We start from the raw sequence: 23104 nt of genomic DNA, 5'->3' as shown, positions 1-23104 counted from the left end.
TGTCAGCCATTAATTCTCTGACTATAAAGCCACCCTAAGAAGATGTTTATTAAAATTAGAGAAATTAACCAACATGATAGGATTTTTATTTCAGAGCACTAGGTGTTTTCTTTGACAGAGGTATTGCTTCACATAGCCACATAATTCTGTAATATATGTGCTTATCAGTTGGACTTATGGACTAATATAAACACACTTTGATTTCTGATCCAAGAAAAATGTAATTTAGATGAAAGGATAGATTGCTAATCTATTGGATTGTCACAGCTCTAGGATATAAAAAGATTGCTTACTTACCAGAGCATAGAAAGAATTGTTACTCTTTTTTTTTTTGAGACGGCGTCTCCCTCTGTTGCCCAGGCTGGAGTTGCAATGGCGCGATCTTGGCTCACTGCAACTTTCGCCTCCTGAGTTCAAGCAATTCTCCCACCTCAGCCTCCTGAGTAGTAGCTGGTTTTACAGGCATGTGTTACCACGCCTGGCTAATTTTTGTATTTTTAGTAGAGATGGGGTTTCACCAAGTTGGCCAGTCTGGGCTTGAACTCCTGACCTCAGGTGATCCTCCTGCCTCCGCCTCCCAAAGTGCTGGGATTATGGGCATGAGCCATCGTGCCCAGCCAGAATTGTTATTCTAGTAGATATAATATCCATAGTACTTCAAGAGTATGGTAAATTTAACTTAAAACTTCACTTACAAAGTTGAATTGAAGTGGGCCTTTGCTCTTACGCTTGCAAAAAAATCTATTTACTTATCTGTAGGAGGGAAATAATAATACCCACTTATACCACAGGCATTTTGTAAGTATGAATGAGAGACATGTGAAAGCACTTTGAGTCCCTTGGATGAAGGGCACTCTATAGAAATCCAAGATTTAGTTAATTCACCCTTTTTGAATACTGTATAGCATAGTCTGTATCAACACAATTTTAAAGGGCTGACATAAAATTTTCAGTCTTAGTGTAAAGTACTAGCCCTAGATATTATATTATTATATGAAAATTATTTTGTTGATTTCCTTTTTTTAATTTTATTTAAACAATTAGTGGATATTTATTGAACTTTCTAAATGCCTCTTTTTTGGATGTTAATCAGATGTTAATTTCTGTAAAGGATTCCAAAATTTTTAAATAATAACCAAATATAAAAATGTTTTTTTAAAAAGTTACGGAAAATTTTTATAAAGTTGTTACAAATGTGGTTGAACACAAAAATAGATGTAAGGTATAATATAGTCTCTCTCCTAATATTCCAAGGTTAGGAAAAAAAATTGCCCTGTCTTTAAATCTGTGTTAAATTTGTGTAATTTTTACCTGATATTAACATTAAGCAATTGTTTCAATTTATCTTCTTGTGAACTCAGTTTCCATTCTTAGGGAGGATTTCACCAGCATCTCCCTTTCTATAAACATGTGTCACCAGTTTGCAGAAAAGGCATAATGATGGGGGGCTCCCTACCGTTTGATTGTGCTAATTCTTACATATATTTATTCCTGTTGAGAGTGGCTTCTTTGTGGAGAAAACTTCATACTGTCACATCAGTCATTGAAGGGTTTTTTTGGTGAGGGAAAAAGGTTAACAAAATCCCTTATTTAGGTAGCATGGGCTTCTGATTGTCTCATTCTCTGCAAGCAAAACTAGTGTTTTCCTAGATTTAGAATGGCCCCTGAGTTTCAATTCTTAGTTACAGTGATTATTTAACTGTGCTACAGGATTTACACGTCTTTTGCTTAATCACATTAAATTATTATACAAAACATTTTCTCTTCCTGGGTCAAATGATATACCCTCATCTCAGCTCAAAAATGGAAACTCATTTGGAAAGCTTTATAAGTAATTACCCTATTAGTTGGAAGCAAGTTTAGATATGGATTAGAAAGGATGAGATCTTTATTTTATGAATTTTATTGTAGCCTTTTTATGATTTTGAAGTTATCTTTATATATGTTATACTTGTTCTATGATGATACTCCTCTTTTCCCACAAAGAAGAAATTCAAGTGTATAAACTTTGCTAAAAGTTAATGCAGATATTCAGGTGACCTATAAAATATAATAAGAACAAACTATGTACAGATTCAGATTATTAAGTTTTAGGCAGTTTTCTTTTAGAACTTATCACAATACAGTATATTTTATGATATTTTAAAGTTTTCCAAGGAAAACCTGTTTGTCATTAAATATTCAGGCCAGGCGTGGTGGCTTACACTTGTAATCCCAGCACTTTGGGAGGCTGAGTTGGGCAGATCACTTGAGGTCAGGTTTCAAGACCATCCTGGCCAACGTGGTGAAATCCGTCTCTACTGAAAATACAGAAGTTAGCCGGGCGTGGTTGTGGGTGCCTGTAATCCCAGCTACTCGGGAGGCAGAGACAGGAGAATCGCTTGAACCAGGGAGGTGGAGGGTTGCAGTGAACTGAGATTGTGCCACTGCTCCCCAGTCTGGGTGACAAGAGCAAGACTCTGTCTCAAAAAAAAAAAAAAAAATTTTTTTTTTTTTTCAAATTACTCTTGTCTGGAAAACTTGTAATAGAATTCTGATGATTATGACCTTCTGATATGAACACTTTTTCCTTTAGAGTTATTTACACATTTCTGTATTTTTGAAATCAATACTAATTGTCATTTTTTTCTCTCACAGCTTCATATTCTCCAATTCAGCCTCATTCTCTAATAAAACATCAGCAGATTCCTCTTCATTCACCACCTTCCAAAGTTTCCCATCATCAGCTGATATTACAACAGCAGCAACAGCAAATTCAGCCAATCACACTTCAGAATTCAACTCAAGACCCACCCCCATCCCAGCACTGTATACCACTCCAGAACCATGGGCTTCCTCCAGCTCCCAGTAATGCCCAGTCACAGCATTGTTCACCGATTCAGAGTCATCCGCCTCCTTTAACAGTGTCTCCTAATCAGTCACAGTCAGCACAGCAGTCTGTAGTGGTGTCTCCTCCACCACCTCATTCACCAAGTCAGTCTCCTACTATAATTATTCATCCACAAGCACTTATTCAGCCACACCCTCTTGTGTCATCAGCTCTCCAGCCAGGGCCAAATTTGCAGCAGTCCACTGCTAATCAGGTACAACCTACAGCACAGTTGAATCTTCCATCCCATCTTCCACTTCCAGCTTCCCCTGTTGTACACATTGGCCCAGTTCAGCAGTCTGCCTTGGTATCCCCAGGCCAGCAGATTGTCTCTCCATCACACCAGCAATATTCATCCCTGCAGTCCTCTCCAATTCCAATTGCAAGTCCTCCACAGATGTCGACATCTCCTCCAGCTCAGATTCCACCACTGCCCTTGCAGTCTATGCAGTCTTTACAAGTGCAGCCTGAAATTCTGTCCCAGGGCCAGGTTTTGGTGCAGAATGCTTTGGTGTCAGAAGAGGAGCTTCCAGCTGCAGAAGCTTTGGTCCAGTTGCCATTTCAGACTCTTCCTCCTCCACAGACGGTTGCGGTAAACCTACAAGTGCAACCACCAGCACCTGTTGATCCTCCAGTGGTAAGCCCTTGGAAGCTCTTTGACTTTCTTGCTGAACTGAAAGTAAAAACGATTTTTTCCCACACTATATTTTATTGCAAGATCTAAATGCCTATGAACTAAAAAAGCTTGAAATTTCCATGTGTCAGTAGTCTGACAAACATGCTGTATGGGCAAAAAAAATGCCGTTGTTTGTTTAGTATGGTTGCATGCTTTATAATTTGTGATGGTAATTAAAGTCCCTCGTTAATTTTATTACTATTTAAACAAATCCATCTGCTATCTTTACAGAGTTGATTTTTTTTCCCCAAGGGAATGCATTTGAACCAGTGTCATCTGCACAAAGTTTTTTCTCTTAAGGTGATTATCCTTCATAGATCCCTTCTGTTGGCTTGTATGTTCTCAAAACGTGTGGTTTATCTAGCCTAATCCTTTTAGTTTTATGCATCCTGAAGTCCTGGGCCTTTAGGGGATTTTGTTTCAAGTTGGAGGTATGCTTATATGATGTAGTTTTTTGGCAAAATTATCCTTTGTAGTTGAAATTTTATTAAAAAATTTATTCTAGGAGAGAGTCCAGCTTTGCCAAAAATTTAACTGTAGACCATCTTATAGAATTATTAAACCTAATGGTTTTTTATTTCCACTGAGAGAAAATATGTACTTAAAATATTTCTCACTTAAAAAGCTCAAAAAATCTTGGTGGATAAATTTAATACTGAGGATGAAAAAATCCGTTTAGAGGAGTAAAAGTTTTGAATAATTGAGATTGTAGTGGAATTTTTAAGAATAACCTCTAAAAACAATTACTTGTTGCCTAGAAAGGAAAATTACCTTGAAAAATACTTTCTTTAAACATTCTCTAAAAGACATTTTAAGATTTATAAAACTGAAATAAGGTCTCTAATTGTTTAGTCAGAAGGGTCAGATTCATAATTTGTAACTGAGGAGAAGAATCTTCCTAAAGGGAGGTTTTGTATTACACCTCATCCAAGAGATTTTGTCACCTAAAAGCTAATAAATACTAGCTCAGAAAGGAGTTTCAAAGTATTTTTTATTATTAATACTTGTTTTTTCTTTTCATACTTGGATTATCCTCAATGTTCTTTAATGGAAAGCATTTTGATTCTCATGAAACAAATGTATAGATTTTTGTATTCTTGTCATTCTGACTGATCTTAATAGGCACAAAGAGATTGAATTCTTCTTTCTGTGAATTTTTATTAAAATTAGAACTTGACTGGGTGTGGTGGCTCACACCTGTAATCCTAGCACTTTGGGAGGCTGAGGTGGGCTGATCACCTGAGCTCAGGAATTCGAGACCAGCCTGGCAAACAAGACGAAACCCTGTCTACACAAAAAAATAAAAAAATTACCCAGGAGTGGTGGCCATGCCTGTAATCCCAGCTACTCGGGGTGCTGAGGCAGGAGAATCACTTGAACCTGGGAGGTGGAGGTTGCAGTGGGCTGAGATTGTGGCCTGGGTAACTGAGCAAAACTTTGTCTCAAAAAAAGGGAAAGAAATTTTTTTTTAAAGTTTGTCATTCAGTTATCATGTCTATATTTTGTTTCAATAGATTTTTGGAGTTTACTATGGATATTGTAACAAAAACAGGAGTTTAGGAAGTGTACAGCACCTTCAAAAAATTTTTAATTTAAATTACTTTCTCACTACCTAGTTCAGTGATTTGGTTTTTAACCAGTAAAAAGTAAGGCAGTTTCCAGATAGGGCATAATAGAAAAGAAAAAAATACAATTAAAAAACAAAAAAAAACAAGTAAAAAATACTTCTTTATAGTCCTTGTATTTTTTTAATTGTTTATATTAGGGGAAGCTATGGAGGAGCAAATTTGGGATAGAGATATAAGGCTGGGTGTTGTGCCTCACACCTGTAATCCCAGCACTTTGGGAGGCCAAGGCAGGTGGATCACCTGAGGTCAGGAGTTCAAGACCAGCCTGGCCAACATAGAGAAACCCCATCTCTACTAAAAATACAAAAATTAGCTGGGCATGGTGGCAAATGCCTGTAATCCCAGCTGCTTGGGAGACTGAGGCACAAGAATGGCTTGAACCTGCAAGGCAGAGGTTGCAGTGAGCTGAGATCGCACCACTGCACTCGAGGTTGGGTGACAGAGTGAGACTCTGTCTCAGAAAAAAGAGAAAGAAAGAGAGAGAGAGAGGGAAAGAGAAATGTATATATTTGGAACATAATACTTTAAAAACTAAAGCCAAAAATATTTTCTTGCCTCCTGCACTTCTACCTTAAAACATTTTTGGAAGTTTAAAAAATGATATTAATAACTTTCTCTGCTATCACTGATATGGTTATTATGCTTGCTATGAATATTTCCATGTTACCTTTCTAAATATTTTTTAATCTTTTATCTTTCTTTGGGTAACATAACTCTTTAATAATTTAACTTCTATTTTTTTATTACCTTTGACCAAATGTGTTATTTTTTCCATTAAAACACATTTCTTCACAGTTTATATTTTTCTGGTTGTTTCAAATACTTAAAGGTAGAAAGTTGTATTTTTTAAGAGATGTGGAAATTTGAAAGATCAGGGTGAATTTTCAAAGTAAAATCAGGATGTTTTTAAAGATACTTAAGAATTAAAGTTTTTTATTGACATTTGGATATAAATATGTTGAGGGTAGATAATTTAGAACTAATAAACAAATATTCCTCAGTTTATTTAGGAAAGGGAAACAGATGGGAATATTGGACTTTATTGAGGTAAGTTTGGCAGTCTTTGTTATTTTTAGAATAGTTATAGTTATGAGCTAAACAGTAATTGTGATGTGCAGTTTCCTAATGATCTTGTAAGTGAGCAAAACCTCTACTTTGCTTTTTTCAACATTTTAGTTGTTGCATTTAGATTTGTTAATGCTGATTGTGCCAGATGTCTGTGACAGATTTGTTTTTGCCTACTTCTTTTGTTCATGCACTTATTTCGTCTTTATATGAGAGTTCTGGAAGTACATATAGTTAGCTTTAAGTATAATGAGTGGAAAGTATTTTACAGTATTTGGTGGATTATTTCAAAATATGCTGTTTGTGTTATGGCTCTTTTCATCCTTTAAATTCTTCTGTTGTTTTTAAAAATCAGAATTCTATGTATGATCAAGCTTTGATTTCTTAAAAGATGCTCTAGCAGATGTTTGAATAACATGTAACTGCATTAGGATTAAAGAGAGTTTCAGCATTTTAAGCAAAGATCATGTTCTTGGGAAGAAAAGTACTATCTATTATACCGAAGGAACTGAAGGAATGCTACATAGATAAAATTGAGCTGGTTGATAAAACCATATTTGTTTAATTATCTCTGAATTAACATTTCTAACACTAAGGCAAATTAAAGTTTTCACTGTGACAGCACTTACCCTTGGGGACTAGATTTTTTTTCTTAATACCCAGACGCTTTTTAGAATGATTTTACCTATATTGGGCGCTATCATCATTTAAAAAACCGTTATCATCATGAACAGATGTAGCAGGTATAATTGTTGCTCTGAGCAATAACAAATGACTGCTTTCACTTTTGAGATTCAGGCATGAGGCACAGAATCTAATCTGTCTTAGTTTCCAGGTGCGGGGTTGTGAGCGAATAACTTTAAAAAATGTTGCCTACTTTGTAGCTGATTCAGATCATGGTTCTGAATTTTATATTTGGTATAATATTATATTTGATATAAAATTATCCAGTAACAGTAGAATTTTAAAGTTGTACAAAAGACAAAAGAAGATGTTTTATTCTTAGTGGAGCCTTGGAAAGATTATTTATTTTAGTTTAGTTTTGACTGTCACCTATTGTTACCTTTATAACTTATTGTTATATCCTTATAGATGAAGCTTGATTGTCCCTTTTACAACACATGGGTTTTTTGGTTTCAGAAATCCTGACCACTTTTATATACAATTTTATATACCTTAAAACATCAAACTTTTAAAATTGTTTGATTAAAAATGCACACAATATTAGATGTCACTGAAAGGTTTCTTGTGAATGTTGAAAGTTTTTTTGTTTGTTTTTTAACATTTATGGGGCTAGGTGTGCGGTGGCTCATGCCTGTAATCCCAGCACTTTGAGAGGCCAAGGCAGGAGGATCACTTGAGCCCAGGAGTTTGAGACCAGCCTGGGCAACATGGTGAGACCTCATCTCTACAAAAAAAATTTTAAAATTAGCTGGGCGTGTTAGTGAACATCTGTGGTCCCAGCTACTCAGGAAGCTGAGCCTGGAGGTCAAGGCTGAGTGAGCCATGATGGAGCCACTGCTCTCCAGCCTGGGCAGCAGAGTGAGACCCTTTCTCAAAAAACATTTTTTTAACGGGAAGAATAGTCAGTTTGGTTAAATAAGATTTTAAAAACTCATAATTTTTGTAAACTTAAGTAATAAACTTTATAGGTAAAAGAAGGGAAATTAACTCTTATGGTTTTGTTTTTAGTAATCATTTTTCATAAATAATGGTTAAGTAAATAATAAATGATAAATTAAAATACCCATGTCAATCTCTAGAAGTATTCTTTGAAATGGAAACATTAATAATAAGATATTGGCCTGGCACAGTGGCTCATGCCTGTAATCCCAGCATTTTGGGAGGCCAAGCCGGGCAGATCACGAGGTCAAGAGATCAAGACCATCATGGCCAACCTGGTGAAACCCCATCTCTACTAAAAAGTACAAAAAATTAGCTGGGCGTGGTGGCATGTGGCTGAGGCAGGAGAATCACATGAACCCGTGAGGCAGAGATTGCAGTGAGCTGAGTTCGCACCACTGCGCTCCAGCCTGGCAACAGGGCGAGACTCCGTCAAAAAAAAAAAAAAAAGTATTTCTACTTACATAGCTCCTTCTCAGGTTGCTTTCAATTCCATTTTCCTTTTTCTTTTTTTTGAGATGGAGTCTCACTCTGTCACCCAGGCTGGAGTGCAGTGGCCTGATCTTGGCTCACTGCAACCTCTGTCTCCCAGGTTCAAGTGATTCTCTTGATTCAGCCTCCCAAGTAGCTGGAACTACAGGCACCTGCCACTATGTCTGGCTACTTTTTGTATTTTTTTTTTTAGTAGACGCAGGGTTTCACCATGTTGACCAGGCTGGTGTGGAACACCTGACCTCCGGTGATCCACCCACCTCGGCCTCCCAAAGTGCTGGATTGCAGGCATGAGCCACTGCACCTGGCTCCATTTTCCTTCTTAAGTATAATCTTACACAATTGGATAACAAGGTGGTTAAGTTATAGACTTAAAAACTTTTCTCCCATAAGTATGGAACATTATAAAAAGAGTAAAAAAATAAGGTGTCAAAGAGCTTAGGCTGTGTGTGTGTGTGTGTATGTGTGTGTATTTCAAGGAAAGATATTTTCTGTTTGCATATTACTGTATAAAGAGTCATTAGATTGTTGAGTAGAACAGAAAAGGAGAGATGTAATTGCATATCATTTTTGTAGATTCTCAGATGTTACTTTTTATAATTTAATCTTTAAATTACATAATAATAAGGAAGAGCCTGGGATAGAATCCTACGTGTCCTAATATAATGTGTCATTGTGGGGATTTACTTAGTGTGCCTGTGAAAAATGTTAGTATCTGTTTTGAGTCATGACAGTTAGAAGCTAACAAAAACAGTTGAATTCCCAAAATCGTTATTTTATTTGTATTTTTTAATTATCAAAATTAAAAATATGTTCAGACTTGACTATCCTTTTTTGAAACCTTAGTGATTTTTGGTGTAGATACTGATTCACAGCTTGCTTTCAGTCAAATATTATCAAGAAATATGAAAAACTTCATTTGAGCAATTTTAAAGTTTTCCTTTCAGCCTGTCAGTAGTCATTTTTGCCTTGTTTTTAAATTTAATACACATAGAATTTAGTTTTCTGAAATTAAGAACACTTGATTAAATTTAGTTTTGGAAACATTTTAAGGCAGTGTGGTTTGTCATTGCAGGTTTATCAGGTAGAAGATGTGTGTGAAGAAGAAATGCCAGAAGAGTCAGATGAATGTGTCCGGGTGGATAGAACCCCACCACCACCCACTTTGTCTCCAGCAGCTATAACTGTGGGGAGAGGAGAAGATTTGACTTCTGAACATCCTTTGTTAGGTGAGAAAATAGCAACATTTGTGGGAATTTTTCTATTTGATAAATGTTAATAATAGGAAAAGTTGATTTTTTTCCCTCTCCTTTCCCCTCTTTTTGTAGCTGGAACTACAGGTACACGCCATTACACCTGGCTCATTTTTTATTTTTTGTAGAGACGAGGTCTTACTATGTTGCTTAAGCTGGTCTTGAACTACTGGCCTTTAGCGATTCTCCTGCTTTGGCCTTGCAAAGTGTCGGGATTACAGGTGCGAGCCATTGCACCCAGCCTGTTTCTTCACTAGAGATGATATTAAACGAATTTGTTATGGTAGTTAATTGTAACAAAATACAGATTTGAGTTTAAGATTCTTTTTTTGAGACAGGGTCTCACTGTGTCATCCAGGCTCAATCATAGCTCATTGCAACCCCGATCTCCTGGGCTCAAGTGATTCTTCTGCCCCAGCTTCCAAATGGCTGGGTCTACAGGAACCTTCCAGCACACTTGGCTAATTTTTTATTTTTGTAGAGTTAGGATCTCATCCTGTTGCCCAGGCTTGTCTCAAACTCCTGGGTACATGTGATCCTCTTGCCTCGGCTTCCCAAAGTGCTGGGATTACAGGTGTGAGCTACCATGCCCAGCCTGGAAAATTCTTTGATAGCAGGGAAGCTCAATAACTTACAAATTGTTCAGTACCATCCAAATGAAAACCTATCATTTCAGGCTTCTATATTTTCAGTGGTTTGTGCAGACATGTTTCATATGCTCATTCACATTCATGTATCAGGCTATTTCTAGTTAAAAAATTAGAATAAATGAAAATTCTTTCAAAAGATTTAAATTATACTTTCCAAAAATCATGAAATATTCTAAGCCATATGTGATATTCCTCACAATTGTTTGTGATTCAGACTGAGTAAGTGCTTTCAAAAGTGTTCTTTATTATTTATAGTACTTAAGTTAAACCTCACTAAATTCTTACAAGAATTTGTAAGACATGAATTAAAAAAATTCTTACCTGGGCTTGTTGGTGCATGCCTGGAGTCCCAGCTTTGTTGGAGGCTGAGGTAGGAGCATCACTTGAGCCCTGGAGTTCAAGTTCAGCCTGTACAACGGAGCTACAAAAAAAAGTTGTCTCTTAAAAAAAAGTTCTTGTGCTTAACCATTCAAAGTCTTATTCACGATTTCAGTGCTGTTTATGAGTTCAAACAAATCTCCTGTATGTGCCTCCTCACAAAGCTACTGTGTATCCTAGGTATTTTACTAAACATAAATGTTTCATGTTAATTTTTAATATTTATGAATGTTAGGGTTAGAGGTTGGCACACTGCTCACTGTTCAGATCTTTTCTGCTGCCTATTTTCTTTCTCTTTTTTTTTAAGAGACAGGGTCTCACTTTGTTGCCCAGGTTGGCCTCTTAACTGCTGAGCTCATGTAATCCTGCCTCAGCCTCCTGAATAGCTGGTAGTACAGGTGCTCTCCACCATGCATGGCTTGCTGCTTATTTTTGTATGGTCCAAGCTAATGATGGCTTTTACATTTCTGAATGGTTGAAAATAATCAAAAGAAGAATAATCGTTCATGTCATGAAAATATATGTAAAATTCAAATTTCATTGTCCATAAATAGAGTTCTGTGAAACATAGCCACACACTCATTTGTTCAGATATTGTGGCTGCTTTTTACTAACCACAAAGTTAAGTAGTTGTAGAAACCATACGACCATTTATGGAAAGTTTGCTGACGCCTGATCTGAATAATACTGATCTTGGTTCTGGCTTTGTTGTACGTATTCTGTTCTATTGAATATGTACATTGCCCTCATTATCATTTTCAGTTAAGACGGGCTACTACAACAGGCATGGAAACAAACTGTTACGGGACACTGTCCCTGTCTGCTGTCCAGGCAACACTTGCCCTCTGCTTTCTTTAGCGTGCCATATCCCCTTCTCTTCTTTTCTCTCGAGCTTCTATTCCCTCACTACTATCGCAAATCTCTAGAGAGCCTAAAAGGGGAAATTTAATTTTCTTTTAACTTTTCCCCCTCCTGAAAAGTAGAAAACATTTAGTCAATAAACTTATATAAAATATTTAAGGTGAGTTTTATATTACTGCTTTTTTTTTTTTCTTTGAGACAGAGTCTGGCTCTGTCGCCCAGGCTGGAGTGCAGTGGCACGATCTCGGCTCACTGCAGCTTCTGCCTCCTGGGTTCAAGTGATTCTTCTGCCTCAGCATTCCGAGTAGCTGGGATTACAGGCGTCTGGCTAATTTTTGTATTTTAGTAGACACAGGGTTTCACCATGTTGGCCAGGTGGGTCTCGAACTCTCGACCTCAGGCGATCCACCCACTTTGGCCTCTCAAAGTGCTGGGATTACAGACATGAGCCACTGCACCTGGTCTATTATTGCCTTTTTATTCAAAGTAATACCTCAAAAGACTTAAGAAAGTTTTTAGTATCAAATCTTTGTGGTTTACACTGAAACGGTTTTATGTTGCTGCGGATTTCCTGGAGTTTTGATTTAAAGGCAGAGATGTAAGTTTTATTGCTAATCTGTCATGAGATGAGAGTTAAAAAAAATAAATGTCAGTTTTATTGAATAGTAAACTTACATTTTAGTTGTGATTTAATTACAAAATAAGCATTACTAATAGTACTTGAAGGAAGTTTAAACATTTCTGAAATATTGGAACACGAGTATCTTTCCATATTTTCCTCAGGAATGTAGTCTGAGATCCTGACAAGCACATCTCTCTGGCTAAATTGTCAAAGTACAATGTAGACTTGAATCTTCCTATAATTTACCTCATACTTATTACTCTTCTGTAATATTTGAGGGTGAACTAAAGCACAGGATAATTTTTTTACAGTAACTCTTATCAAATCTTTAAATAAACTAACTTGCAGAAATAGACTTGTTTCCATCTGGGATTCAGTTGTTATAAATCTTTAAAATGCTTTGAAAGTAAAAAGCATCTATACAAAAAGAAAAATCTCACATCTCTTGTTCAGTAAGTGATACTGAGAATAGACAGATTTGTGGCAAAATCTTATCAGTTAGAACTTGGGTTTTCTCTCATACTTCTCTTAAATCTAGAGGGCATAATAATTGTGTTTCTTTTTCTATTATAATACATGAATGTTTCTCATGTTTTCGATTTTTACAACTTATGTAAATAGCTATTACCATCTTCAAAAAGTAATTTACAGCTCTATTTTGAACAAAATTTAGGACTGTAAGTTTGGTACATTTATGCATATGATCTGGATATTAATTAGAACATACAGCAAACTTTATTTCTTGAACATACCAAATTATACTTAATGCAGCTTTATATTTTAAAAGTAAAGTATCTCTTATCTCTAAATCTGTAAGGGACATTAAAATTTTAGTTTAGGTTTCAGTTCTTCATAGATTTGTTTTTTCCATTCTATAGAAAAGTACCTTTCAGTCCTACTTCAGAATTTTTAATCTTTCATCCTTTGTCCCCTCCTAGAAGTACATGTGAAGAGTTGGTATGTGAGATAGGATTTTTGTGAAGTTCTTCAGTTTGATAACAGATTTGTACAATTGTGTATTTGTTCCTAGAAATTAGCAAATTAACATTTTCTGCTGATTTTTTCTTTTTTTTTTTTTTTCTTTTGCTTTTTATAGATTGTGTGACTTTGTGTGACTTTAAACAGGTTTTCCAGTACAGTTTGTTTTGGTGGATTATTTAGCGAAACTAGATTGATTTATGGATATAACTGCTGTGAAGGCTGGGCATGGTGGCTTATACCTGTAATCTCAGCACTTTGAGAGGCTGAGGCAGGAGGATCACTTGAGTCTAGGAGTTACAGACCAGCTGGGCAACAAAGTGAGACACCATCTCTACAAAAAACATTTTAAAAAAATTATCCAGGCAGCAAGGTGCAGTGAGTGGCTCACGCCTGTAATCCCAGCACTTTGGGAGGCCGAGGCAGGCGGATCACAAGGTCTGGGAGATAGAGACCATCCTGGCTAACATGGTGAAACCCCGTCTCTACTGAAAATACAAAAAATTAGCCAGGCATGGTGGCGGGCGCCTGTAGTCCCAGCTACTCGGGAGGCTGAGGCAGGAGAATGGTGTGAACCCGGGAGGTGGAGCTTGCAGTGAGCCGAGATTGTGCCACAGCACACCAGATAGAGCGAGACTCCGTCTCAAAAAAAAAAAAAAAAAATTATCCAGGCATGGTGGCACACACCTGTGGTTCCAGCTACTCAAGAGGTAGGAGAATCACCTGAGCCTGGGAGGTTGAGGCTGCAGTGAGCCTTGATCATGCTGTTGGACTCCAGCTTGGGCGATATGTAGCCGGTCTCCCAAAAAAATACAAATAAATAAATCTACTTATTCTGTAGATTTCATGACCCCATTTCATTTAAGCATACTTTCAAAGTACTCCACTGGCCCACCTATACCCTTTGGAATATATAAATAGGAACCTAGGGGATTTAATAGCTTAAAATTAAAAAACATCAAAACAAAACCAAGCAACCATTTTAGTATAAATTATTCGTAAGTTTATATCTTGAAACAGTTTCATGTCTCATGAGAACAATTTTTTTTTTTTTTTTTTTGAGACAGAGTTTCAACTCTTATCGCCTAGGCTGGAGTGCAGTGGCATAGTCTCGGCTCACTGCAGCCTCCGCCTCCCAAGTAACTGGGATTACAGCTGAGTTCAAGCGATTCTCCTGTCTCGGCCTCCCAAGTAGCTGGGATTACAGGCATGCACCACCATGCCCTGCTGATTTTTTTTTTTGGTAGAAATGGGGTTTCACCCTGTTGGCCAGGCTAGTGTCGAACTCCTGACCTCAGGTGATCCACCCACCTCGGCCTCTCAAAGTCCTGGCATTACAAGCGTGAGCCATTGTGCCCGGCCCAATTTGTTAAACAAAGGTTTGAATAACTTTGAGCATGTTACCCTCTTCTATAAAGTGGAAATAATAGTAGCTTCTACCTCAGAAGATTATTATACAGATTAAATGAGGTCTTAAGGTTCTTAGAACAGTTTTTGAAAGTATCAGATATTAACTATTGTTATTATTTATTCTTGAATTCTCTTTCATTTGCTTGGGCAAAATGCTAAAAAATTTTTAAATGACTTTTTTTTTTTTTTTTTCAGAGCAAGTGGAATTACCTGCTGTGGCATCAGTCAGTGCTTCAGTAATTAAATCTCCATCAGATCCCTCACATGTTTCTGTTCCACCACCTCCATTGTTACTTCCAGCTGCCACCACAAGGAGTAACAGTACATCTATGCATAGTAGCATTCCCAGTATAGAGAATAAACCTCCACAGGCTATTGTGAAACCACAGATCCTAACCCATGTTATTGAAGGCTTTGTGATTCAGGAAGGATTGGAGCCATTTCCTGTAAGTAGCAAGCATATTTTGTGTGTGTTTATAATTTATATAACATTATTTTAAAAATTATATATTACTATTCTCTAATAAAAAACTTGTAATTTTATTTCACGAAAGTTGTCCATTTTAATCTAGCATTTATCTCTCTTTCTACTTCCTTTATTTCCAAATGTTTATGTAGAATTTTATACCAGCTAAGTTTAGATGCATCAACTAAGGGAAAAAAATTTCAGGACACATTTTTATAATTTTTTTTTTTTTTTTTTTTTTTTTTGAGACGGAGTCTCGCTCTGTCGCCCAGGCTGGAGTGCAGTGGCCGAATCTCAGCTCACTGCAAGCTCCGCCTCCTGGGTTTACGCCATTCTCCTGCCTCAGCCTCCCGAGTAGCTGGGACTACAGGCACCCGCCACCTCGCCCGGCTAGTTTTTTGTATTTTTTAGTAGAGACGGGGTTTCACCATGTTAGCCAGGATGGTCTTGATCTCCTGACCTCGTGATCCGCCCGTCTCGGCCTCCCAAAGTGCTGGGATTACAGGCTTGAGCCACCGCGCCCGGCATTTTTATAATTTTTAGAGAAAGGTAGTTGGAAGTTTATCCAGTGAAATAAACTTTTCTATTTTTTCTTTTTTTTTTTTTTAGACAGGATCTTGCTCTGTTGCCTAGGCTATAGTGCAGTGGTATGATAATGGCTCACTGTTACCTTGACCCCTGGGTCTCAATTGATTCTTCCACCTCAGCCAACTGAGTAGCTGAGACTGCAGGTGTGTTCTACCGTGCCCCACTAATTTTTGTATTTTTTTGTAGAGACAAGGACTTGCTATGTTGCCCAGGCTGGTTTTGAACTCCTGAGGTCCCAAAATGCTGGGATTACAGGTGTGAGCCATGGCGTGGCGCTCAGCCTATTTTTTCTTTTTAAGGAAACTGAAACGACAGCTGAAGTGTACTACTATTTTTATTTTTATTTATTTATTTATGTTTTTGAGACAGAGTCTCGCTCTGACACCCAGGCTGGAGTGCAGTGGCACTATCTCAGTTCACTGCAACCTTCGCCTCCCGGGTTCAGGTGATTCTCATGCCTTAGCTACATGAGTAGCTGGGACTACAGGCGTGCACCACCATGCCTGGCCAGTTTTTGTATTTTTGGTACAGAAGAGGGGCTTTCACCGTGTTGACGAGGCTGGTCTCAAACTCCTGGCCTCAAGTGATCTACTGCCTCAGCCTCCCAAAGTGCTGTGATTACAGGCGTGACCCACTGCACCTGGCCATAAAGTGTATTATTTTAAATCATCTGAAGTTACAGCTGAAGTTACCCAATTGATGGTTTGTAATTAGCCAATATATTTTCTCGTTATTCCTAAATTTTAGCCTTCAATCATATTTTTCAAATGCTTTAAAATGTTCCACTCAGAATGAAGGTGCTCTATCACTACAGGTCTTACAACTTGAGGCTAAGCTGTATATAAGTTGTATGCTAATATCTAGAGATAAACATTTTTCCTTGGAAAATATATCAAAGACAGGCAGATATAAAAAATATGAAAAATTTTTTGAAGGCATTTTGAGTCATCTGGATTTTCAGATTCATGGGTGACAGTCTTGCATTATGGTAGATAGCTACCCAGTCAGTTGTTTTTGTGTTCAGTTTCCTCTGTGTGTGTGTGTGTGTGTGTGTGTGTGTGTGTGTGTGTGTGTGTGTGTTTGAAACTTGGATTTCCTATAACAATTCTCATACAGTGGATGGAGGAACAGTCTTTTTTCCCGTCTGCTCCATACTGACCATGTAACTTGTTAAGTCATTCAAACTTTCTGATCTTTAGTTTGCTTATTCGTCAGACGGAGATGGTGCTTTGCTCTTATGGTTGTCGAGAGAACTAAATGTGCATAAATTATTCCCTATGGTACTTGGCACTTCATAGCCATAGCCATTATTATCTTTTACCACTAGTGAGAGCCATAACTTTTGTTTTTCACATTACAAAACTAATACATGTTCTAAATGGAAAATTTGGGAAATGTACAGGGCAAATGATCCCCATTAATACCACAATATGTTTATGTGTATATATACCACAGTACACATTAATACCACAGTATGTATATGTACATATATACCACAATACCTATGTGGTGTATATATATATACACAATACATATGTGGTATATATACACATATACATATTGCGGTATTAAGGTATATGTGTTTGTATATATAATGTATAGATGTTATATATACATACAGTCAAGATTATTATTGTACATACAGTTCTTTCACTGAGGAAATTTGAGTATTTATTTTCTCATATTAATAGTATTGGAAACATTTTGAAAGGTTACATAAAATTTCACTTTATGAACATCCATGTAATCTTTCCATTATTGTTGGACATTAGGTTTCCATTTTTTCACTGTTCAAATAGTTCTGAAGAGAATATCTGTATATAAATCATACACATTTTAAATAAGTTTCTTAGTGTGAATTTTTAGAAATAGAGTTATTACATAGATATTCATAAGACTTGATATGAATTGCTGAATTATTTTTTGGAAAAATGATTTAAATTTATTCATCTGTGAGAAGTGTATGCCCTTAGTAGCATTGAATATGAGTTTTTCTTTAAGCAATAACTTTAATGAATTTTAATTTCACTTGAGGCATATTAAATATCGAACTGACATGAACAAAATTTTTAAAAAGTTTGTGAGTGATTATACTCTAAGGTTAAATGTAAAAATTTCTATCCAATAAGCTGTTGTTCCCCATATGTGGCAGATATTGGAGATTTAACCAGCATTCTTGAGGAATAAGATGTTCTAGTCATTCTGTTTTTTAAATTAGCTGAGGGCTCACCAGTGAATCAATGAATATATTTGGTCTGAGTTGTTTTTGTTGAAAGTATTTCTAAAATAAGTAGTATTCCTGAGTTAACCAAGTATACTGAATATAAGTGAATATTTTGATGTTAATTTGTTAATATTTGAAGATTTTCCATTTCCTTTGTGATTATAGTGGATTAAGTTGCTAAACTAGGATTCAGAAGACTTGAAATCTAGTCCTCATTCTATTTTTGTAAGCAAATCACCTAAACACTTTGAATTTTAGTTTTCTTAGAAGCTTTGTGCATGAAAAATCTTAATTAGTTGAGGATACTGGCAAATCAAAATTTACTGATGATCTTTTCTTTGTCTTGCATTCATATGGAAAACACTAAAATTGGCTGGGCACGGTGGCTCACGCCTGTAATCCCAGCACTTTGGGAGGCTGAGGCAGGCGGATCACCTGAGGTTGGGAGTTTGAGATCAGCCTGACCAACATGAAGAAACCCCGTCTCTACTAAAAATACAAAATAAGCCAGGGGTGGTGGCACATGCCTGTAAACCCAGCTGCTTTGGAGGCCGAGATAGGAGAATCGCTTGAACCCGGGAGGTGGAGATTGTGGTGAGCCAAGATCGCACCATTGCAACAAGAGCAAAACTTCGTTTCCAAAAAATAGAAAGAAAGAAAAAGAAAACCTTAAATTTATGAAGAAAAAAATTAGTCTCCACAAAGAACTTGAGAGAGAATTGCTTGAGTAGACTTTTTAAAGTTTAAAAAAAAAACCCAACTCCTAAATATACTGACAGTTACTGCCTTTGTTTTTCAGTGTTGGATTGAGCTACCAAGATATTCACAGTGCAGGATAACTGGATGATTAGTATTAATTCTGAAGATAAGGAATTGCTGAATTTTAAGATTTTGTTTTCCAAAAACTACTTGCCTAAACTCAGACAGCAGGTTCCATTTAACAGAGATTTTGAAGCAGCTGTACTGCTGGTGACCAGAAATAAACCATTCAGGTCCAGACTGCGTCACCTTTTCCCAAGGAATAAAGCACTTAATAAATGGATCTGATGAGTTGAACTAGTAAATTATCACAAATAGGTTTCATTTCAAGAGTTTTTTAAACCAAGTTATTTCTGAATGTCTTTTTAGAGATTGTTTCATTTTTTTGTTTCTCCTTTTTTAAAGGTGAGTCGTTCATCTTTGCTAATAGAACAACCTGTGAAAAAACGGCCTCTTTTGGATAATCAGGCAATAAATTCAGTGTGTGTTCAGCCAGAGCTACAGAATAATACAAAACACGCAGATAATTCATCTGACACAGAGATGGAAGATATGATTGCTGAAGGTTTGTGGGTTTCACTTAAGACACCCTTTAATTTAACTTTGACTTTTACTGCTTAAAACAGGATGTAGATTTTTATTCTGTACAGAATTTCACTGGAAGTATTCAACTTTTATTCTCATATAATGCACCATTTGACTAAAATAATGGGAAAGCTAATCAGACTCTCAATGGTCACACAGCCAAAATAGCAAGATTAGTGCTAATTTCTTCAATGTCAATTTGACTTTTGAAGGAGTGTAGGTGGGAAAAGTTTCATCATATGTGAGAGAAGGCAACTCAGAATTTTAGTATCAATACAATCAATTTTCTTTCTTTTTTAAAGCAGACTTAAGTAACAAATGAGTATTTTACTGAGTTTGCTTAAAATTTTAGAGCCTCTGGGGTTGTTTTGTTTCAGAGCATTCTGATGTTTGACATCAGGTGGATATTGTAATTATATTAAGTATATACTCTTCATTCAAGAGGCGATTACATTTGTTCAGTGAGGAAACTCCTTTTTTATTTAGACTTTATTCTAATAAAGAATGAAATAAGGCCAGGGACGGTGGCTCATGCCTGTAATCCCAACACTTCGGGAGACTGAGGCAGGCAGATCACTTGAGGTTAGGAGTTTGAGACCAGCCTGACCAACATGGTGAAATGCTGTCTCTACTAAAAATACAAAAATTAGCCGGGTGTAGTGGCATGCACCTGTAATACCAGCTACTTGGAAGGCTGAGGCAGGAGGATTGCTTGAATCCCGGCGGCAGAGGTTGCAGTGAGCTGAGATTGCGCTGCTGCACTCCAGTCTGGGTGACAGAGCAAGACTCCATCTCAAAAAAAAAAAAAAGAAAAGAAAAAAAGGCCAGGCACGGTGGCTCATGTCTGTAATCCCAGCACTTTGGGAGGCTGAGGCGGGCGGATCACAAGGTCAGGAGATCAAGACCATCTTGGCCAACATGGTGAAACCCCATCTCTACTAAAAAAATATATATATAAAATATATTTTAATATGTAATATATATATTATATAATATATTTTAATATATAAATATATATTATATTTATATATTTTTATATATTGATATATAAATATATATTTATATATAAATATATGTCTATATATAGATATATAAATATATATGTTTTAATATATAAATATATATATATATATTAGCTGGGCGTGGTGGCGTGCGCCTGTAATCCCAGCTGCTTTGGAGACTGAGGCAGGAGAATCGCTTGAACCAGGGAGTCGGAGGTTGCAGTGAGCCGAAATTGTGCCACTGCATTCCGGTCTGGTGACAGAGCAAGACTCTGTCTCAAAACATAAATAAAATAAAATAAAATGAATAGAAGTTCAAGTGGTATCCAAAATGACTGAAGGAAAGCAAACAAAAAAAAATGAAAATGATATTTTATACTTTGAATTTGCTATTTAAAAGCAGCTAAGTTTTTACTGTTTTTTGGGGTGAGATTTCTGAATTGCCATATTCTACAGGAGCATCTTCATGAGACTATTCCTCTTAATTTTGATCATGACCCTTCAGGTGACAGAGTTCAATTTAATGCAGTAGCATTTAGAATAGTCAAGGCCTTGTAGTAGTGAATTAACACTTGTGTCTTAAGTAATTATCATCAATGTATTAGTATATTTCATTAAAATTAATTTATTCACTTTACAAATATTTATTGAGCCTATACTATGTGCCTTCGCTAAATCAAGCAATATAACATGCTGGTAAGCAAACTAGATATGTCTTTGACCACAGATTTTCTAACTTAAAAGGATGACACCTCTGACATTGTTGGTTCTTTATAAACTGTTGCAACGTATTAATCACCGTTTTACTTCTTATTTGAACAGCAAAGAGTATACTAGTTTAAATTTTGATTTTTACTACTTGAGTTCAGTTTGATTTGTGTTAATTTGAAAGAATGTTAACCATGAAAACTTTAAAACATTCATTAGAATTGTATAATAAATCCCCAATCACCCAGACTCAACATTATCACCCAATTTCAACATTATTTTGCAACATTAGCTTCATCATTCATTTTGTTTTCCTTCCTCCATTCCTGACCCCCACTGTCTTCTCTCCCCTCCCCTCCCCTCCCCTCCCCCTCCTCTTTTCTCTGTTCTTCTTCCTTCCTTTTCCCTTGCCTTTTTTCTCTCTCTTTTCTCTTTCTTCTCTTTTCTTTTCTTTTCTTTTCTGTTTTAAAGAAAATTGTAGTCACTGGTACATGTATCAGTGTGTATCTCTCAAAATAATACACATTTCCTTATAATGCCATATCACACATAACAAAATAGTAATTCTTTGGTGTTATATAATACCTGGCCCATATTCATATTTCCCTAATTTTTTTAAGTCCTTTTATAGTTATTTAGTTAAATCAGGATCCAAATAAGGTCTGTATTGTGCCTTTTGTTTTTATGAATTTAATTTCATTTAATTCTCAAATACTGTCTTTTAATTACACATACTATTTTATCTGAGAACATTTCTCATGTGAAGTGAAAAGTAACAAAAAAATGTGTAGGTATTCTTTTTTTCTTGGCCTATATCTACAATATGTATATAAATGAAAGTTCTAGGCTAAAAAGTATTTATAATGTGTCCCCCCTGTGTACACAATAGGAAGAACATGGAAATCTGCTTAGGAAACTTTACCACATACAGTATGATCCTCAGTTTATAATATAATGGACATGTAGTACATGTTAGACTATTCTAGAACATGAGAGATATATGTATGTATGTATGTATATATTCTTTACATACATAAAGAAGTAAAATACAATCCCCTTTCCCTCCATGAGCTTTTCATGTAGTTTGGAACTAGGGATCTAGGGAATCTCCATACAGAAAGGTAATGAAGGAGCTACAGATGGTATATTTACACTAAATTATATAGACAGGAAGAATTTAGAACTTTAAAACTGGCTAAGATTATTCCCAGTTTGGTGGGTTTCCAATAAAAATGAGATTTGAGCTGGGTCATAGATTTAATGCATAGATTTAAGATAAACAACAACATTTCAGATTAGAACACTAAGAGTAAGTGCATGAAGAATGTGTAAGTGCTAGGTAACTTTAAGAGAGGGCAGTGAAGAGTAAAGGGTTGAATTAGAGGAGTAGTGGAAATTATGACTGGCAGAGTCAGTTTCTGGAGAACCTTGGATATTAGAAAGCAAGTTTGAAGTTAGGTGGATGGTTTGAAGCTGGGCGGATGGTTACTGAAGATTTTTAGGCAGGTGATATGAATAAAGGAGTGTTTTTGGAAACTTTGTTGGCCATCTGTAGAATGTATGTGTAAGTTTTGCATGTAATTGACACATATAGTCATGGTGGGAAAAGGAAGGAAAGGACTGATGTTCTCAAGGCAAGTGGGTAGTTCAGCAGGATATGATATCAGAGTAAGGAAAGGAAGATGTAGAGATAATATATTTCATACAGGAGAAATATTTATATAAAACGTGCTAAAATTTTAAATACTTTCTAATTTAATTTCCCAAGGTAATTTTATAATTTTCATGTTTCTATTACTATGTACTTAAGTGTTTATAGGAAGTACTATAGTGTAAAATGGTGAGGTCACTTATTTAGTGGCTTTGCTTTTAGTGGTACATATAGTTTCAACATAAAAAACCTCATGATAAGCATATAAAGGATAAACTGTGGTTCTCTTTAGGCTGGTTCTATAACGAGAGTCTCCAACCAGTAGATTGTGATTCATCAAAGTAGCTTATGGTCTTCCTTGGTATATCATCACACTGATTATGATTTCCATCTCATTGCCTCTTTTTGCTGCTGTCCTCATGTGATTTCAGGTCTTTGGGGGAAATAAAAAATAACTTCCCCTCATGCCACAAAATGGGGGACCTAGATTAGGAAGCAGGTTTGGCCACTTCAGTAGACATCCAGAATAATATTATTAAAGAAGATAAGAATTTAATTTTCTCTGACATAACCCAAAGATCAGCAGTCCAGGGCTTATGTGATAGTTCCTTAGTATT

At 36.2% G+C, this 23104-nt stretch overlaps 1 protein-coding gene across 17 annotated transcripts in view; it reads left to right on the top strand.

Moving 5' to 3' along the window:
- The window catches only part of LOC105465851 (polyhomeotic homolog 3), a 105191-nt gene that overhangs the window by 49749 nt on the left and 32338 nt on the right, over positions 1-23104 (top strand). For 13 of the 17 annotated variants that reach the window (XR_011619886.1, XR_011619885.1, XR_977824.2 and 10 more), the window contains 5 exons: positions 2638-3506; positions 3798-3845; positions 9429-9582; positions 14701-14951; positions 18948-19107. Coding sequence is in view for 12 of the 17 variants with exons in the window: in XM_011714518.3 (XP_011712820.1) it covers positions 2638-3506; positions 3798-3845; positions 9429-9582; positions 14701-14951; positions 18948-19107 (1482 nt within the window). In the remaining 5 variants the exon portion in view is untranslated. The remainder of the gene's footprint in view (positions 1-2637; positions 3507-3797; positions 3846-9428; positions 9583-14700; positions 14952-18947; positions 19108-23104) is intronic. The other 4 variants (XM_071091230.1, XM_011714513.3, XM_011714529.3 and 1 more) reach the window with 1 other exon arrangement.

The sequence above is a fragment of the Macaca nemestrina genome, chromosome 2, assembly GCF_043159975.1.
Source record: "Macaca nemestrina isolate mMacNem1 chromosome 2, mMacNem.hap1, whole genome shotgun sequence".
Classification (NCBI taxonomy): Eukaryota; Metazoa; Chordata; class Mammalia; order Primates; family Cercopithecidae; genus Macaca; species Macaca nemestrina.
This window is presented reverse-complemented; position numbering and strand designations above follow the sequence as displayed.